Genomic DNA, 17,313 nt, shown 5'->3' with positions numbered 1-17,313 from the left:
TCGCCCTCTCTTCTGGGAGAAAGAGTTGCTTTTTCCTTAGCATTTGTGATCAGAGCAGTTTGGGGCATTGGTGGACAATAGGCTTGTAACAAAGAAACAAAAGTGCACAGAGGAAGTAAGAACTGCAGTGAGGACAGTAGCAGATGCCCCTGAAGGAAAGGGTCTCGTCTGCCATATCCGAACTCTGAGTAAACATCAGAGAAGTTCTAATGTGTATATGCCCAGTGCACTGAGGGTTAGACTAACACTCAAAGAGTGTAAAATTGGGCTCATCCAGAAAGGATGTCAATGTTAAGAAGTAGGCCAGAGACTTGGATTCTAACCAGTGGTGGCTAAAGAGACACGAAGAATCTCTAGGAGAAATAGCAGTGAAAACGGGAACGATACCTATTATACTAACACACGCCAATACCTCTCACCAAGGCTACTACAATAACAAATTGTGTTTACATTTTCTCTCACTTTAGGGCCAATTCTGTGCTTTTTACAAAATACGTTAATGATGGGCTAGTAGCCCTGTTAAGGGCATTTCTTCACAAAAGGGATGAAAAAGGCTGAGCAGTCATTTGTTAATTGTGAAAATACATTAACGATTTTAGAAGTTTTATGACACAATGCATTTTTGAGGATGAAACTACAACTGAAGAACAGATAATGCATTCATACTTTTATTTACGCTTGTTCTTTCTTAAGAATCAAGACGTTGGCTTCACAATTGTTTGGGAAATGCGAGCTTTTGAAGAGCTTGTTATCAAGGTGTGTTAAGTTTCAGAAAATGTAACTCTGCTTCATTTACTGCTTCTAATAGAAGACCAGCTTTTATTAAGTAAGATATCTTTAGGAAGAGAAGAAAAAGCAAACATAATTCCTTAGTTTTCATATATATTCACTTATCCTTTTGTATGTTCAGGTATGTATCTGGGAGGTTTTCTTAGTCACATCACCTCACATCTTCTCCTATGCGAAATGTTTAAAATTTAAAACAAAGCTGCAAATGGAAGTCTCCTGTATGTTCTTAAAGAATGAATTTTCTTTAAAGCAAAGTCATTTTGTTCAGAAAGACACTAAGTGTTTCAGGTTTTTGTATATTTTAAACTTAGAGATAAAAGATAAATGAGCACTCCCTTTGGAATAAAGTATTTCTTCCGAAGACCACATTCAGGTTTGCATGGTGTCAAGGTCTTTCTACATTTCCATAGGAATTTCAAAAGCAACTGATAAATTGACAAGATTAGACACTTTCTAAGAGGAAAATTCTTCTGAACCTGGAGCCCAACAATAATGCAAGGCCATCCTTTTTCATATCTAGAAATATTGCAGGGAAAATCAACCCATTCATTCCCTTTTCAAGTAAGAGCAGTTTGTAAGCAGAATACTTCCACTTGCTAAAACTTGTCAGACAGCATATGATAAACCAAAAAAATGATAATGCCAAAAATTTATACCAAAATAATGAAATGTTCTGTTAGACATCCTTGTTCACAAACATACATTACTTACGATAGCAGATGATACCATTATTAATCTGTACCTCTTACCACCACTAGTAAAAATGTTTATCTCCCTACAATGTATGTATTGTTCAACATTTGATATCATTCAGCCTTTTCCCAGATATGTTAAAAAGAGCTTGCTTTGCAAAGCCTTTAACACAAATACAACAAAACTGAAGGCTGGGGACTAAGAGGGCAACCAAAGCTAATTTATTAATTTCCTAATTATTAATCATCCTTAAGCAGGCAGCTATATGTTTTCAAAGACATTAGAACACAACTCATTTCTAAGCAAGGAGTGACTGTCTCAGTCCATAACACTTTATGGGACTTTTTTCTTCCCTATTTTCATCAAGGTTACTTTCACACTGTTCAGATGTTACCAGACAAGAATGTGAGAAAGGGAAGTAGTGAGTTCAAGTGATATGAATAAAAAAAAATGTAAAAGGGCATCCTGTGAAGAGAAAGGCAAAAAAAACAAAAACAAAAAACAACAAAAAACCCCACAAAGGGTAATAACATAGTTTGAGGTTGTTGAAGATTTTGCCTCAATTATACCTTTAACACTTGTTTTTTGTTTTTTGTTTTTTTAAGATTTTATTTATTTATTTGAGAGAGAGAGAGAGCACAAGCGAGGGGAGTGGCAGAGGGAGAGGGAGAAGCAGACTCCCCACTGAGCAAGGAGCCTGATGCGGGACTCGATCCCAGGACCCTGAGATCATGGCCTGAGCTGAAGGCAGACGCTTAACTGACTGAGCCACCCAGGTGCCCATACCATTAACATTTGAAATGATAAAGACTTAGGTTGATTTACTGTGTAGCATTAAACATTTTGTCTTGAGAGTACACCTCTTTGTTACCATCTTTCCTAAGAGTTTGAAGAGTGTGGTAATGGCTAGACCACCATGCAGTCCACAGCTCAGGCAGTTCTCCTCAACCACGATTCCAAAAAGATGATTTGGGGTAGAACATGTTTTGGCATTGAGCTAAATAACCTCTGTGGATCTACATTCACAAACGTAGGAAAGCCCCTTTATATGAAACCATTTATATCTTTGGCTTTTCACCTTTCCCTCCGACTGATGAAATAGAATTCTTTACAATGATCAGAGTGCTATCTTTTGTCTTATTTGTGTTATATTTTCTTTAAAAATTAAGATATGTGGGAATGCTTTCTTTACCTACTCCAGATACAACTGTGTCCGATTAATTCCTTTAATCATTCTATTTTCTCTTCTCTACATATAGTCTGGTGATGCCTTTCTTGAGTGCTGTTAACGATGTACCAGCTCAATAATTTTATGTAAACTACTTTGATGGATTGCTGTTACTTGTTTGCCATTACATTCAGTCATACATTTCATTCATTCTCTTTATTAATTAAGTAAAAGAATTATCAAGCACTTAAAATGAGGCCTTTGTTTTGCTAATTTCTGTGGAACAAACCTCATGGTATTATAAGCATGGAACTGCTATATATCAGTTTCTTGTATACACTGTATTCTGTTTTTGGTGTAGTGGTTTCAGTTAGCAGGTGTGGTTAAATTAGTATTTTTTGGCTCTTAGTTGACCAATCATGCCTCTGTCAGAAGTTGCTTTGTTTATGGAATAGCTCAATCAGACTGTTCATGTTCATAGATACATTTGGAAAATTAGCACAGTTGGTCTCAGAAGATTAGTCAAATGATGGAATAATAGAACATTTAGCTACCTATTATTATGTTTATATTACATGGCTCAAACATGTTCTCTAATATTTAATCAAATTTATCTGGTTACAGTAGCCATTTCTTTTCATTTAGATTTTGAGTGTCTTTCTGCTCAGTTAAGTTCTGCGTTTGAGTCCTGTTCTTTCTGTAAGCTTCACAAATTTACTTGGAAGATAAGTACTTTATGAAGAAGACTTGTCTTCTCTTGGCTGTCGTGGTAGTGGTGGTGGTGGTAGAATGGCATATTTTCATTTAAATATTATTTATTTCCAAAGTTGTCTGATTAAAGATAAGATTAGGTCAGTTGCTCCTTCAGAGTGGATTTGGCATTAATTATATTCTCTTTCCAACTATCCACATAATTGGTCCGATTTGAAGAATCTTAAGCATAATACACTATTGAAGATGACTAATTAAAAATAAAAGCTCTTTAAATAAAGGTTTTGCCTTAGTTTTAAGGCAATAAGGAGCTTTTCCTGGAATTGTTGGCTTGTTTTGAGAGCTGATGAGCAATATCACTTCCCAAGCCTGAAAATAATTTGGCTTCTCACAATAAAATAACATTTTACTATTTGTTGCTAAGCATTTTGTTGGCATTTTTGGGCCCTTAATTGACAAAATATTTCCAGGGATCAATCTATATTGACTCATTTTTCACTATTTAACAAACATTTATTGGATACCCATTTTTTTTTTGCTAGTTTTTCTGCCAGAGATGGGGAGCACACTGATAAATGTGAAATATCAAATCCTCACAGATGTCTTTTACCAGGTTAGTTGAATTATTTTCATCAGAGTAATGTTACTTTACAGTTTCCTAGAATGAGGTTCAGTTCCTTTTTTCTACCTATTCCATGGATTAAATTTTTGACTCTTGACACTTACTAGTTGTGTGATCTTGTTTCTTCATCTTCAAAATATGTATGAAATAACCCATGCTGTTTTTGTCATGGGATAGTTTCAAGAATAAAAAAAAAATGTTTTTACTGTCATTGTCACCAGTATTATTGTTACTCTTAGGTACTTAAGTGTAATGGTATTACCTTTAGGGTCCAAAAATTATCTTTCAGTGGAGAATATTGTGAATCACATATTCAAAATTAATAATTACCAGAGGGGAGGTGGTTAGGGGGATGGATGAAACAGGTGTTGGAGATTAGGGAGTGCATCTGTTGTGATGAGCACAGGGTGATGTATGGAAGTGTTGAATTACTATATTGTACCCCTGAAGCTAAAATAACACTGTATGTTAACTAACTGGAATTAAAATAAAAGCTTTTAAGAAAGAAAAAAAAAAAAACTGTGTAGAATCAGAAAAAACAAAACAAAACAAAGCCAGCCACAGGGAAGCCTGTGAGTAGACACATGCACACCTGTGTGCTAGTACGTTTGCAATGAGTGATTTGCTTCATGTCTACACCATAGCTGTCATGGAAATTAGCCACATAATCTCAGCATTGGCTTCAGTGGCTGAAGAAAGTGGGTGAACAACATTCTAGGCCAGATCAGCATTTGCTACAATTAAGCAAAGATGATAAATCTGATTTTCCTGACTGTAACTAGACTCAAGAACAGAATTTCCGTCTGAGTTCACCTCAGTCCTTATTAAACAGACTCTCTGTTGATTTTGGTGGCACCTCAGTGCTAGGTCAGCCCTGCTAGCTGGGCTAGCAATGGGCCTGGGTCATGCCCATAACCAATCTCTCTGGTTATACCAGAAGCAGTGTTTTATGTCCATTGGGTCTTAGTTGAGTTTGAGAATGGTTTCCAATGGGGTGCATACAAAGAGTTGCTCTATTATTTCTTCTAATTCTGGCCAACGTGGTGCAGTGGCTAAGAGCATGGACTCTAGAGCCAAACTGCCCAGGTTCAATCCCCAGTTCTTAGGCAACCTTGAGCAAGCCAGCGAACTTTCTATAAAATGAGGATCACAATAGTATCACTCATTATTATTAATAATAATACCATAAAAATTAGTAAGAGCAAAGAAAGTGCCTTTCACAAAATACTTTTGAGTATACCTATTTCATTTCTGAATGATGCTAGAATACTAATATTTTAATACTTTTGCACTTTATAAATGAATTGCTAGTCCAGATTTTGCATTCTGAATGTTGAAAATTTTCTCTATTAATACCACAATCAACGTATAGATATTATAGTAGCTTACTTGGAGATCTGGGAATAAATATGGAACTTCCTTTCTGAATTGGTTAACTTTCTGGGCCATAAGTGCCGTGTATGTTCTGGAGTTGTTACGGGTTTAAATCTTTCAAATTTGAAAAAAAATAATACTTTTTATTTTCATTGAAAATACAGACTTCTATGATCTGGCAACAAATGTAAAGTGCTTTTTTTTAAAGATTTTATTTATTTGAGAGAGAGAGAGAAAGCAGGAGGAGGGGCAGGGTGGGGAGGGAGAGAGAATCTTGAGTAGATTCTGTGCTGAGCATGGAGCCTGATGCGGAACCCCATCTCACGACCCTCAGATCATGACCTGAGCTGAAACCAAGAGTTGGATGTTTAACCAGCTGAGCCCCCTAGGTGCCCCAACAAATGTAAAGTTTTATCAGGCTAGGTTATTTAATGAACTGACCATTTATAGCACTAAATATTGAAATTAAAGTACAAAAAATGTGCTAATAAATTTCATTCATCAAGTTAATAAGAATTTTATTACAGATTAAGGTCATTTGAATTATTATTTATTTCACAAATTAAAATAACATAAAATGAATTAGCCACTTGGTATCCATGTTAATAACTTCAGGGAGTTGATTAGCTTGTCCTTGGAATTCTTCCAGACTGAATGGTATAAGAAAGTTTCCTTTAGAATTTATTTATTTATTTATTTATTTAAAAGATTTTTTTTTTTAATTTATTTGAGAGAGAGAGACAGCGAGAGAGGGAACACAAGTAGGGGGGAGTGGGAGAGGGAGAAGCAGGCTTCCCACGGAGCAGGGAGCCCGATGTGGGGCTCGATCCCAGGACCCTGGGATCATGACCTGCACCGAAGGCAGACACTTAAAGACTGAGCCACCCAGACACCCCTCCTTTAGAATTTAAACAGAAATTGATTCTGTTTAAGATAATTAGTCAGTATGCATTTAAAAATATTCCGAATTACATTTTATCAATTAAATATTATAGTGCCATCATTAGCTTATTATTAATGTGTCTGCAAAATATGAGTCCTTGTGATGGACGTGAGAAGCAAATGCGTGGTTATCAAAGAAGATTGGCAAATTTTATTTCATTGAAATGCCTTATTGGCCTGTCAAAAAAATTAAGCGTAGAAATAGAGAAAAAGATTCTCACTGCCAAAGTCGAGATAGGATTATTAGAAAAGATGAAGAAACTATTCTCTGTCTGAAGTTTCAAATCTATGGAAAGGATCCTGAAGTGACATGTGGAAGAGCAAGAATTAGTTCCTGCTAACCAGCAAAGGACAGGAAGTAAATCTCCCTTACTAAACAACATGCTTTCATCAGGTTAGAGAGTTTATTCTACCCTCATTTCTCAGAATTTAACCCCAAGTATAGCATCTCTGAGGTGTTCAATAATAAAAGTCTGGTCAAAAGTTAACAAAAAAATTATGAAATGAGGGTCAATAGATCACTTATGAAAGATTATAACAGTTTCTGTACCTCTATTAGGAACTCATTCATTGACTTAAAAAGGATATTAAGATTTACAATATATATAACAGCATTGGGTAAATGTTTGAAGGAAAACCAAGAGAAAGGTGTCAAGAAATCCTAAAAAGTGAAGGGAAGTTAAATGATATGAACATTTTAAGAATGTTGTATGAAAGCATATGGCATGTAGTTATTATTCACAGTGATTTTTTGGGCTGCTAGAATCAGAATGAGCTATGTAATTAGACAACCTGTTCATAATTATTACCGTGATTGACATTGTTTGAAGCACATTCATGATTGTTCCATAAGACCCAGGATTATCATAATTAATGAAAACATGAGTGACTAATTGATGATAACTTCTGCCCTATCAATACTGCTATACTTTTCAGGGTCTTGAGTAAGTCTGCAGAAGGTTTGTAATTTACTTGTATATGATGCAGTACATTTTGTGTTCCATCTTAGCGTTTTCCCATAGCTGTGCCACATTTTGGATAATATGAGATGTGACACATTCAACTTGGATGTTACAAACAAAACATAAGGCAGCTGAAGGATGTAGTCATGGGAGAGACAATTTAACTGATTTTCTCTGTGTTAGTAACATGTGAGAATATAGCAGTTCATAGAAACCTGTGCAGGGGGTTATTTGGGGTTATGAGAGGCTTACAAAGTCATTTGAGATAGGCTTATAGAAATATAATTGCTTTTTTAGTTTATGCATTGAATAAGGCATCTTAGAACATTTGTGGCTTGGCAGGAGATAAAATGTGGTTGATAGTTAAAAGAAATAAGAACATACAGAACTCATTTTAGTTACTTACTGTAAAGCTTGTGTAAAATCCCAGAATAATGTTATATCATTAGAGATCTGCTGGATTATTGTGTTTATGTATCATTTTCTGTTAAAGGTTATGTAAACAAATACAGAAGTAAAATTTTCAGTATAGTGCTTGTTTCATCATAGGCGTTAATGGTGATTATTTTAAAAATTATTCTTCAGTATACATGTGTGTTTACACAAGTTTGATTTTAATATAAATGGAGTGCTTTAACAAACTGCCCATGAAAATAATTATTAACATCTTGGGCATGTGTCTTTTAAACATGAGATTTTAAAATGTTAATTTTTTAAGATCCATTGCTATAGGGAAGCACCATTTATTTTCACTAGCTCTTTAGTTTTATTTCATCCATCCATATGATTTAGCTGTCTATAAAATGTTAACTAATCAGCTAAATAATGACATAATATTTCACAAGTACATTTAGCTAACTTTCAACTGAGTAAAGTTTGAAATACTTTTGGACATTTTAGAACTTTGTAAAAGTAGGACAACAATATAAAATTACAGGGTAAAATTCTTTGAATATTTTAGGAAACTTGGAATCCAAATAATTTCTGATTTTTACAAATATGGTATTGTGTTGTTTACAAAGATGATAATTGTGGTTACAGAGATACCGTATCACATAAATAAAACCTTACTAATATTTTTCCTCCATATATTTGCTTTTCTTTTTTGAATTCTTGGTCATATTCCTCGGCTTTAACTTTTGCCATGTGAATAAGTCACAAAGAACAAGACTGAAAAAACCAAACTATGCAAAGCTCTATCATTTGTTCTAGTCTTGTGTAGAAAGGGGCTCAGATTAGTAATGCTTTATGTGGCATTTTGTTGAACCTATGAAATCTTAAAAGTCTTTTATCTCATGGTACAGTAGATTTCCAGAGGGGTAAAACATAAATAACATATTATATCTTATTTCCTTGTATTGATAGATCAATTGAGGTTGAATCGACCTGGTCAGAGACACTGAAAGCATTTCTACCCATAACCTTCCCTCTATTCCCTACTCCCATAGTACTTTATTTATGCTACTAATATTTCACCCATTGGGTGGCACTAATGATTTGTACACTTATCTGTCTCCCTTAGCATAATGGGAGTTGCTTGGAGGCAGAAATTGGGTCCCAGCTGTGTTTGTTTCCCCAGCCTCTAAAAGGATGTCCCATATACAAAACAATCAGTAAGCATGTATAGAATTAGATTGCATTGTTCAAATATTTTTTGTCAGATATTCTTACTGATTTGACTCTATGGATTAGAAAAGTACCTTTATCTATATCCAACAGGACATCTAGATTTTAGAGAAATAATTGCTATGATGTCTTATAGTCACAGATAATGCCATACTGTGTGTTCTTTAGCATAATTATGCAATATTGCCCTATATTTGTTTCTGGTTGCTCCTCGCCCTAGTCCACTTTCCAGTATTTGTTCATAATCTCTCTAAATGTAGGTCTGGTGATGTCACTTCTTAATTCTAGCTTCCTCACTTGGCATGGAGGATCCTTGATGATTTTGTTCTTGTCTATCTCTCCGTGATAATCACTAGTCATTTACCCCATTGTAAATGACTTCTGCCACACAAAAATTGGTAGTCTCCCAAACAAGCCATTAAATCTCCATGACTTTTCCAAGATACTCCTTTCTGTCCCAAATGCCCTTTTCTGCTGTTTCTGTCTAGAAAACTCAAATCATCCTTAAAAATTCAACACCGACTCTCAGTTTAGAGGCTTTTCTTGCCTTCCCCCAGGCAGAACAAATCACAGCCTTCTTTGTATAGGCACACCATCTCCTGAACCTGCTTCCACTTTTACATACAGCAGGTGGTTTTGTAATACTTGTTTTCATCACTGTCTCTCCTCTTACTACTCTAAAATCTTTGAAGGTTGAGTCCATGTCTTTGTTATCTTTTATCTTCAGAACCAGGCATACCATCTGGGATATAGCAGGTGCTCAATAAATATTTGTAGAACACATTCTCTTATTTAATCTTCACAACCACATATGTTTACAAATGAAGGTGCTGAAGTCTAAAAATACTGAGTAACTTGCTCAAGGTCACACAGCTAGTGAATGGCAGATACTTTACTTCGAGCGTAGGACACTTTCATCAACTTCGCAGGAGCGCACCTGCCTTTTCTCCCAGGAATACCAAAGAGCCATTTGTGTTCACATCCATCCCCCTAGAAAATTGAGTCCTTGTGGCCTCCCTGATATAACCCACTGCTGCCCTGAGAATGGTTTTTTTTTGCTCTTTTCATGCCTATGAGCACCTCACCACTACTTGAATTGGCTCAGGCTTGGCTGTCATCTTCGTCTGGTTTGATGTATCTGACTTTCTTTGATCTTGATTCAGATTAGTTTCTGATTGTTTTTCTTTCTTTCCTGGTGGCAAAGTGCCCGCCTTATATTGCTCTTCATTAGAACTACTCGGACTTCCTGTAGAAACTTGATGATAGTACCTCCTGTTTTCCTACTCATCACCATGCCTGTGGCTGGACCAGGCATATTCACTGTTAACCCTTTAGAATTTGACATGTCCAGGCAGAAGCCATTTTGAGATGTTAAGGAATATAATTAGTCAAGTGTATCTAACGCTGCAATAAGAATTCTTTTTTTTAAATTTTATTTTACTGTGTTATGTCAGTCACCATACATCATTAGTTTTTGATATAGTGATCCACGATTCATTGTTTTCGTATAATACCCAGTGCTCCATGCACTACGTGCCCTCCTTAATAACTCCCTTCACGTATGTTACTAAACACCAGTCTATGAAATGCTAATATTGTAAGAAATAATAAAAAAAGAGTAGATTCTGAGATTTTATTTATATTTTTATACGAACTACAATTTACTGCCAAAAGTTGATTAACACTTGCTCCTTAGATGCAGGCCTTTACTTTCAGTTGCCTGTAGCATATTGCTTTTTGGGTGTTTACCGTCACATTACCTGTAACATGCCTAGAAGTGATCTTTTTAACTTGCCCTCCAAAGCAAACTTTTTTCCACTACTCCATTTCTTTCAGTAGCTTCCCGCTCCCCTTTAAAAAAATTCCATCAAGTCATTTCTTAATACTTTCTCTCCATCATCTGCTAAGGGAGCCAGAGCATTGAGGTATCAATGTTGGTGGATTTTTTCACTCAAAATATCTCTCAGATACAACAGTCCTTCGGCAGCACCTTGTTCTAATACATCATCACCACCTCCCCTCTGAGTACTATAGCCACTTTCTACCTCCCGTCTCTGCATACATCAAGCCTCCCTGGATACCACAGATAAGTTAATTTTCCTAAGACACTACTTTTATCATGTCATTATGCCTGCTACTGCCTATTTATTAAGACCAAACTCTTCTACCTGTACCTGAGGATTCACACAGAGGAGCTTTTTTTCATGTTTTCTCTGCCTGGATTTGTCCTTTTTTAAAAAGCTGCTTCCCCCATTCATCTAAGTAACCCTTCATCCTTCAACAACCCACTTTAATGTCACTTCCTTTTGAAGCCGTTTCTGAACTAATTAATCATTTCATCCTTTGTGTTTTATAACATCCATCATATTGTTTTTTTTTTTTTTTAAAGATTTTATTTATTTATTTGAGAGAGAGAGAATGAGAGAGAGAGCACATGAGGGGGGGGAGGGTCAGAGGGAGAAGCAGACTCCCTGCCGAGCAGGGAGCCCGATGCGGGACTCGATCCAGGGACTCCAGGATCATGACCTGAGCCGAAGGCAGTCGCTTAACCAACTGAGCCACCCAGGCGCCCAACATCCATCATATTGTAATACAGTTAGCTGTTTATTGGTCTTTCTCTTACACTTTTGAGTTCTTTAAGGTTAGGGACTAAGTTTCAGTCATATATTTCCTCCCCAGACACAGCACAGTATCTGGCACAGAGTAGGAATTGAATACATATTTGTTAAATGAACGAATAAAAAAAAATAAAGGGGGCTTTCTTTTTTTCCATGTGTTATTCTCAACTCTGAGTTTATTCACACTTTCTTTACCTACCTGAAAAATCTTTTCACTATTCTCCAAAAATTCAAATGTAATATCTTTTTGAAAATAGTTCAATACAAAATGATATATTTGGTATTATTTGAACTGTTTAAATGTAGACACATATTGCAACAACTCCAAGAAGGGTCTATATTAGAGTGGTAGGATTTATTCTTACTATTAACATTAAACTTATTTAAACAAATTTTAAAGTTCCACATTTTACCTTGTTGTGCTGCTTTGATAGAATAGCTTCATGGTGACGTTAAAATATGAACTAGAATAAAAGCTGTTAAATATGCACCATAAATATATTATTCCCTACACACACACACACACACACACACACACCCTTTAAAGTTCCTTCAGGGATCAGAACAAATTCTACTTCTTCCATTAAACTTTGTATAAATAATTCCATTTTACAGATTTTTTCCCTCAGATTTCCTTTGGCATTTCTAGTGTGTAAGAGAAAACCATTATTTTGTTCAGTGTTTGTTCTTTTATCTCATATTAGAGCCAGGATTTCTTGAACTTTATTTTGAAACTTTCATGGTCTCAGGTTGACAGTAGGCAATTAATCAATACTTTGTAATTGTTGCTGTTACTATTATTGTTGTTGTGGATCAAGGGGGGAAGGGCCCCAACAGGTGACTAATAAGCTAAGACCTTTTTTTTTTTTTTATTATTTTATAACGACACAAGTTTTGATAAAAAATTAACACCTTCTCTCCTGGAAACTCTTTGTAGTTTTGTTAAATTGGGTTTGCCTCTGGCTAGAATTTTTTTTTCTTCCTTAATTTAAAGTGTTCTCTCTTCTGAGTTTTGTGAGTGTTCTTCTGCCAGTCTTTTCTTTCTTCTTCTTCTTTTTTTTCTCCTCTGTTTTAATCTCTTTTAATGCTTTTTGTTTCTCAATTACACAATGTCATTTTCTCCAACAGTTGGCTAATGACTCAACATCATTACTAAATTTAAACAGTTTCTTGAAATTCTACCAATGAGGCAACATATCATGTATAACTTATATTTCCTTAAACAAGAGAGTTTCATTTTAGAAATTTACCTTAGGTTTCACATTTGTAATTACTTAGCCATTTACTTTATATCATTTAAAAATCACATTGCTAGCAAACTAAGATATGTGGACTAAATTTTCATATTGATCATATATATTTACTGTTGCTAAATATTAAAAATTAGGATTCAAATAAAACACCACTTTAAGTTTATTTTACACTGTGGTTTCGATCAGATGTTTGAGTTACATAATGGAGTGGGCAATCACTATTTAAAGAATTGAATATTATTTTTCCTTCAGAATGAAAACCACATCTTCAATTGGTATTTCTTATAAATAAAAGTGTTCATTGGTCAAGTTGAAGTATGATGATATATTCCATGTTCCCACCCATTAATTTCAATATCAAATAGTTTCAATGTGCATTTTTAAATTGAATGAGTAACAAGATTGCATACCTGCTTAAAAGTAACATTAATATTTTCATTTTGGAAATACACGATTTTCTCTTATTCTCTCAGTCTAGGCCATCTGTCTTTTTAGTCTTAAAATTTTAAATCACAAGGTCCAATTTCACTCTCCTTAATTTGTCTTGAATTAGGAACTTACTCTGAGAAGAAATACAGTATTAGTTTATGTCATAATTGTCAGTTTGTTGTAAGTTTGAACTTCTCACCGTGGGCTCTTACTCTCTGGAGCAGACTTCTGGGACCGTTCAATCCCAGTACAGTGCGATGGAGTATAGACCATTGGTGTGAAACTCTCAGACCAAAAAAGGACTGAAGAAATTAGATCTATAGTCCACAGACTATAAAAATATCCTATTAGAAATAAACATTATAGTATACAGTTGGCTGGAGAACTAATTAAATTATTGATTAAACATACTAAATCATTGAACAAATGATGATGAAGTAAGATGCTTCTTTAAAGCCAGATTTAAAGAACACACATATATAATGCCTAGTTAACTATTCCTTTTTTAGCATAGTTATTCTCCATTTCCATTTTTGTAAAAATCCAGGATTGGTGTACTCCCAGCTTGAAATTACAACTCACTCAGAAATAACATGCTGTTTATCTGCTGGCTCAAAACTAGGAGGCTCCAGGAGTGAGCTCAGAATTAGCTATAGCAATTTAAGTCTTGCGGTCTTTAATCTCTGTAATGATACTCCTCAGGTCCCAACTACCTAGGGGCTATTTAGCCCTTGTTATCTCTTGCAACTTCTTTTCTCTCTCCCTCCTCCCTCAATGAAGGCAGGAGGCCAGGAGGACTAATAGCTGCCAGCATTTTTGTTAACAAAACCCAAGCTGTTTCCTTAAAGCAGGCTTCTTAAAACAAAACGACAGAGAAGTACTTTTTCTTTACAGTTTATTTCTAACATAACAAATCAGCTCTTATCAGAGCAAATACAAAGGTCTAAACATCACACAGAATAGAAGTCTTATGATTTCGTTTGTTTTCATAACTTTATGGTAATGGTTATTAATACCTATTGCTCTCCACTTTATGTTCATTATCCGGAAGTCGCATATATATCCACAGATACTACAGTTTTATGTCAATATACCTTTTGCTATTTGTTGTGGTCTCCTGAGATTCTTTCAGAAGATAAATGGTGTGTGTGTGTGTGTGTGTGTGTGTGTTAGAAAATGAGGTCGGGGGAGGAGGGAAGAAAAGTGGACAGATCAGTGAAGGAGAGAATAAGGTGTTCAAATGGTATTACCAATAAATGGTATAAACAGCAAAATGGCCCTGAAATCCAGAAATTTAATTCTTACTCCGCTGACGAACTTAACTAAAAAGGTTATTTGGGACTGGAACTGTCACCTTGATCCTGTAGAACACACAAACAAACTTAGTCTGTTTCATTTACATGCCCACTGTCTGAATTTGCTCTAACCACTGTTAAGGCACCGTCCACTGTTTTTAAATCTATTTAGGGCCCATTGTAACACATTGATTTTGTTTCATGTTGTGCTCAAATCAACCACCTTCATTTTAGAGTAATTTAGAGGCATTTTGTTTACTGGGTTCTCTTTGGAGTTCAGTCTCACCACATAGGCCTACGAGCATCATCAATGAAGTAACACACGTTCTGTTAATGTTGTCACATGCATTCTGTCACAACCATGAACCACCTATGATATTGCCCCGTCTACTGTATTGCAGGAAAAACAGAGGTTTCTGACGGATGTTCTGCATGAAGTGATGCTGCTTGACGGCTTGGCCAGTTCCCATCCAGTATCACAGGAAGTGCTACAGGCAACAGATATTGACAGGGTGTTTGACTGGATCGCCTATAAAAAGGTGGGAATAGATAAGAGCCAAGTGCCAATTGGATGTTTCACAATCCCAGGGCAGCCAAACTATTTCATGGGAGATTATTCTTCTCGTCCTCCTGGCAGGTAGAAATGGACCGAGTTAGAAAATAGAGAGTCACTAGGTTCATGTCATTTTATGAGTTAGGGTTTTGCTTTATAAATCAGCAAGATGGAGATGAATGTTTGCCAAACAATGCAAAGAAATGTTGGGAGAATAAATGAATAAATGTTTGGAGTCTTGATATGAAATCGCTGTACAATGGTGGTGTGTCAGTGTCAGGTTTTATTATTATTAATAAGAGAGCTGACCTACACAGTGACAGATTATTTGTCATCAGTACCCCTTAAATACTTAACTTATTTTGCTTGGCTGATACAAATGGTTGTAGACAGCGACATATAGATTTTATAAACATTATTAGGGGACATTTAGGGAATTAAAGATCTTTCTTGGATAATAATCATGATAAATGAAATTTTAAAGACTAGACTTTGACTGACAAAGATCTTGGACCAAGGATTAGACACAGAAATAAGACACACTCTGAACTTCCCCCCATTGTTACGTGGATTAAGATTTTTCTCACCTCTATCCCGTAGTTGTTCTAATTTAACATAAGTATGTATATCTCTTTGTTTAATACTTGTAGCTACTTGGGAATTGTTAAAATAGTGTTAAAGTCTAGTTCATCTTTGGTGTAGATTGAATTGCATTTACTGGGATTTCCATGTACTTAATTGACTTATAAATGTTTTAAGTTTTTAAAACTGTTCCTAATATTTTTCCTGAAATATTCCTATTTACAACTAGAGGTCAAATAATGATTCATCAAGATTCCTTGGTACACTAATTTGGATTTTGGTTTTGTACTCCGGAAATGACTATCTCAATGATTATGCATTAATATTATATGTTATAATATGTAAAGATACAAATTGTGTTAGAAAATATCTTTTTAAGTCACTGATCGTTGCATTGGCTGTAAAAGGGTTTTTGATGATTTGGAAAAATAAGTGGAAGTATAGAACCATATTTAAAATATATGTTAATATATTTATGTAAAATAATCAAAATTTAAAATATATATTATTTTTTATATATGAGGTTTTTTTAACTATATATTTTTAAAATTTTTTATTTAAATTCAGTGTAGTTAACACATACTTTATTAGTTTCAGGGGTAGAATTTAGTGATTCATCAGTTGCATATAATGCTCCGTGCTCACTACATCAAATGCCATCCTTAATGCCCATCACCCAATTACCTCTCCCCCCAACCACCTCCCCTCCAGCAACCCTCAGTTTGTTTCCTAGAGTTCAGTGTCTCTTATGGTTTGCCTCCCTCTCTATTTTCATCTTATTTTATTTTTCCTTCCCTTTCCCTATGTTCATCTGTTTTTGTTTCTTAAATTCCACATATGAGTAAAATCATATGGTATTTGTCTTTCTCTGATTGACTTATTTCACTCAGCATAATACCCTCTAGTTCCAGCCATGTCATTGCAAATAGCAAGATTTCATTCTTTTTGATGGCTGAGTAATATTCCATTGTATTTATATATCACATCTTCTTTATCCATTCATCAGTCGATGGACATCTGGGCTCTTTCCATATTTTGGCTGTTGTGGACATTGCTGCTATAAACATTGGGAGGTGTGCCGCTTCAGATTACTATGTTTGTATCCTTTGGATAAATATTTAGTAGGCAATTCAAGCATGGGGCTAGAACTCACAATTCCAAGATGAAGAGTCACTTGCATGCTCTACTGATTGAGCCCGCGAGGTGCCCCCTATCTCTTATCTTTTTGAGAGTAGCCATTCTAACAGTTATGTAGTAATGTCTCATTGTGGTTTTGGTATGCATTTCCCTGATGATTAGTGATGTTGAGCACCTTTTTATATGGATCATTTGATCAATTTTCTGTCTTCTTTGGGAAAAAATGTCTATTCACGTCCTTTGCCCATTTTTAATTAGATTATTTGTGGGGTTTTTTTTGCTATTGATTTGTGTGAGTTCTTTATACATTTTGTATGTATTGCTCCCTTATCCAATATATATTTTGCGAATATTTTCTCCCATTTTGTAGGTTGCCTTTTCCATTTATTGATTGTTTCTTTTGCTGTGCCAAAGCTTTTAGTTTAATGTAGTCCCATTTGTTTATTTTGCTTTTGTTACCTGTGTTTTTGGTGTCTTATCCAGGAATTCATTGCCAAGACTGAAGTCAAGGATATTTTCTCTTATGTTTTCCTTTAGGAGTTTTATGGTTTCAGGCCTT

At 35.2% G+C, this 17,313-nt stretch overlaps 1 protein-coding gene across 2 annotated transcripts in view; it reads left to right on the top strand.

Moving 5' to 3' along the window:
* Positions 1-17,313, top strand: part of TRHDE (thyrotropin releasing hormone degrading enzyme) — a 371,263-nt gene that overhangs the window by 200,386 nt on the left and 153,564 nt on the right. The window contains exon 6 of one of the 2 annotated variants that reach the window (XM_032420459.1): positions 14,884-15,021. The exons of the other annotated variant lie outside the window; for it this stretch is intronic. Coding sequence (XP_032276350.1) covers positions 14,884-15,021 — 138 coding nt within the window. The remainder of the gene's footprint in view (positions 1-14,883; positions 15,022-17,313) is intronic. 2 annotated transcript variants of the gene reach the window in all.

Source organism: Phoca vitulina, unplaced genomic scaffold, assembly GCF_004348235.1.
Source record: "Phoca vitulina isolate PV1807 unplaced genomic scaffold, GSC_HSeal_1.0 scaffold23, whole genome shotgun sequence".
In the NCBI taxonomy this organism is placed as follows: Eukaryota; Metazoa; Chordata; class Mammalia; order Carnivora; family Phocidae; genus Phoca; species Phoca vitulina.
Note: the sequence above shows the minus strand (reverse complement) of the source record. Positions and strands in the feature narration are given on the sequence as shown.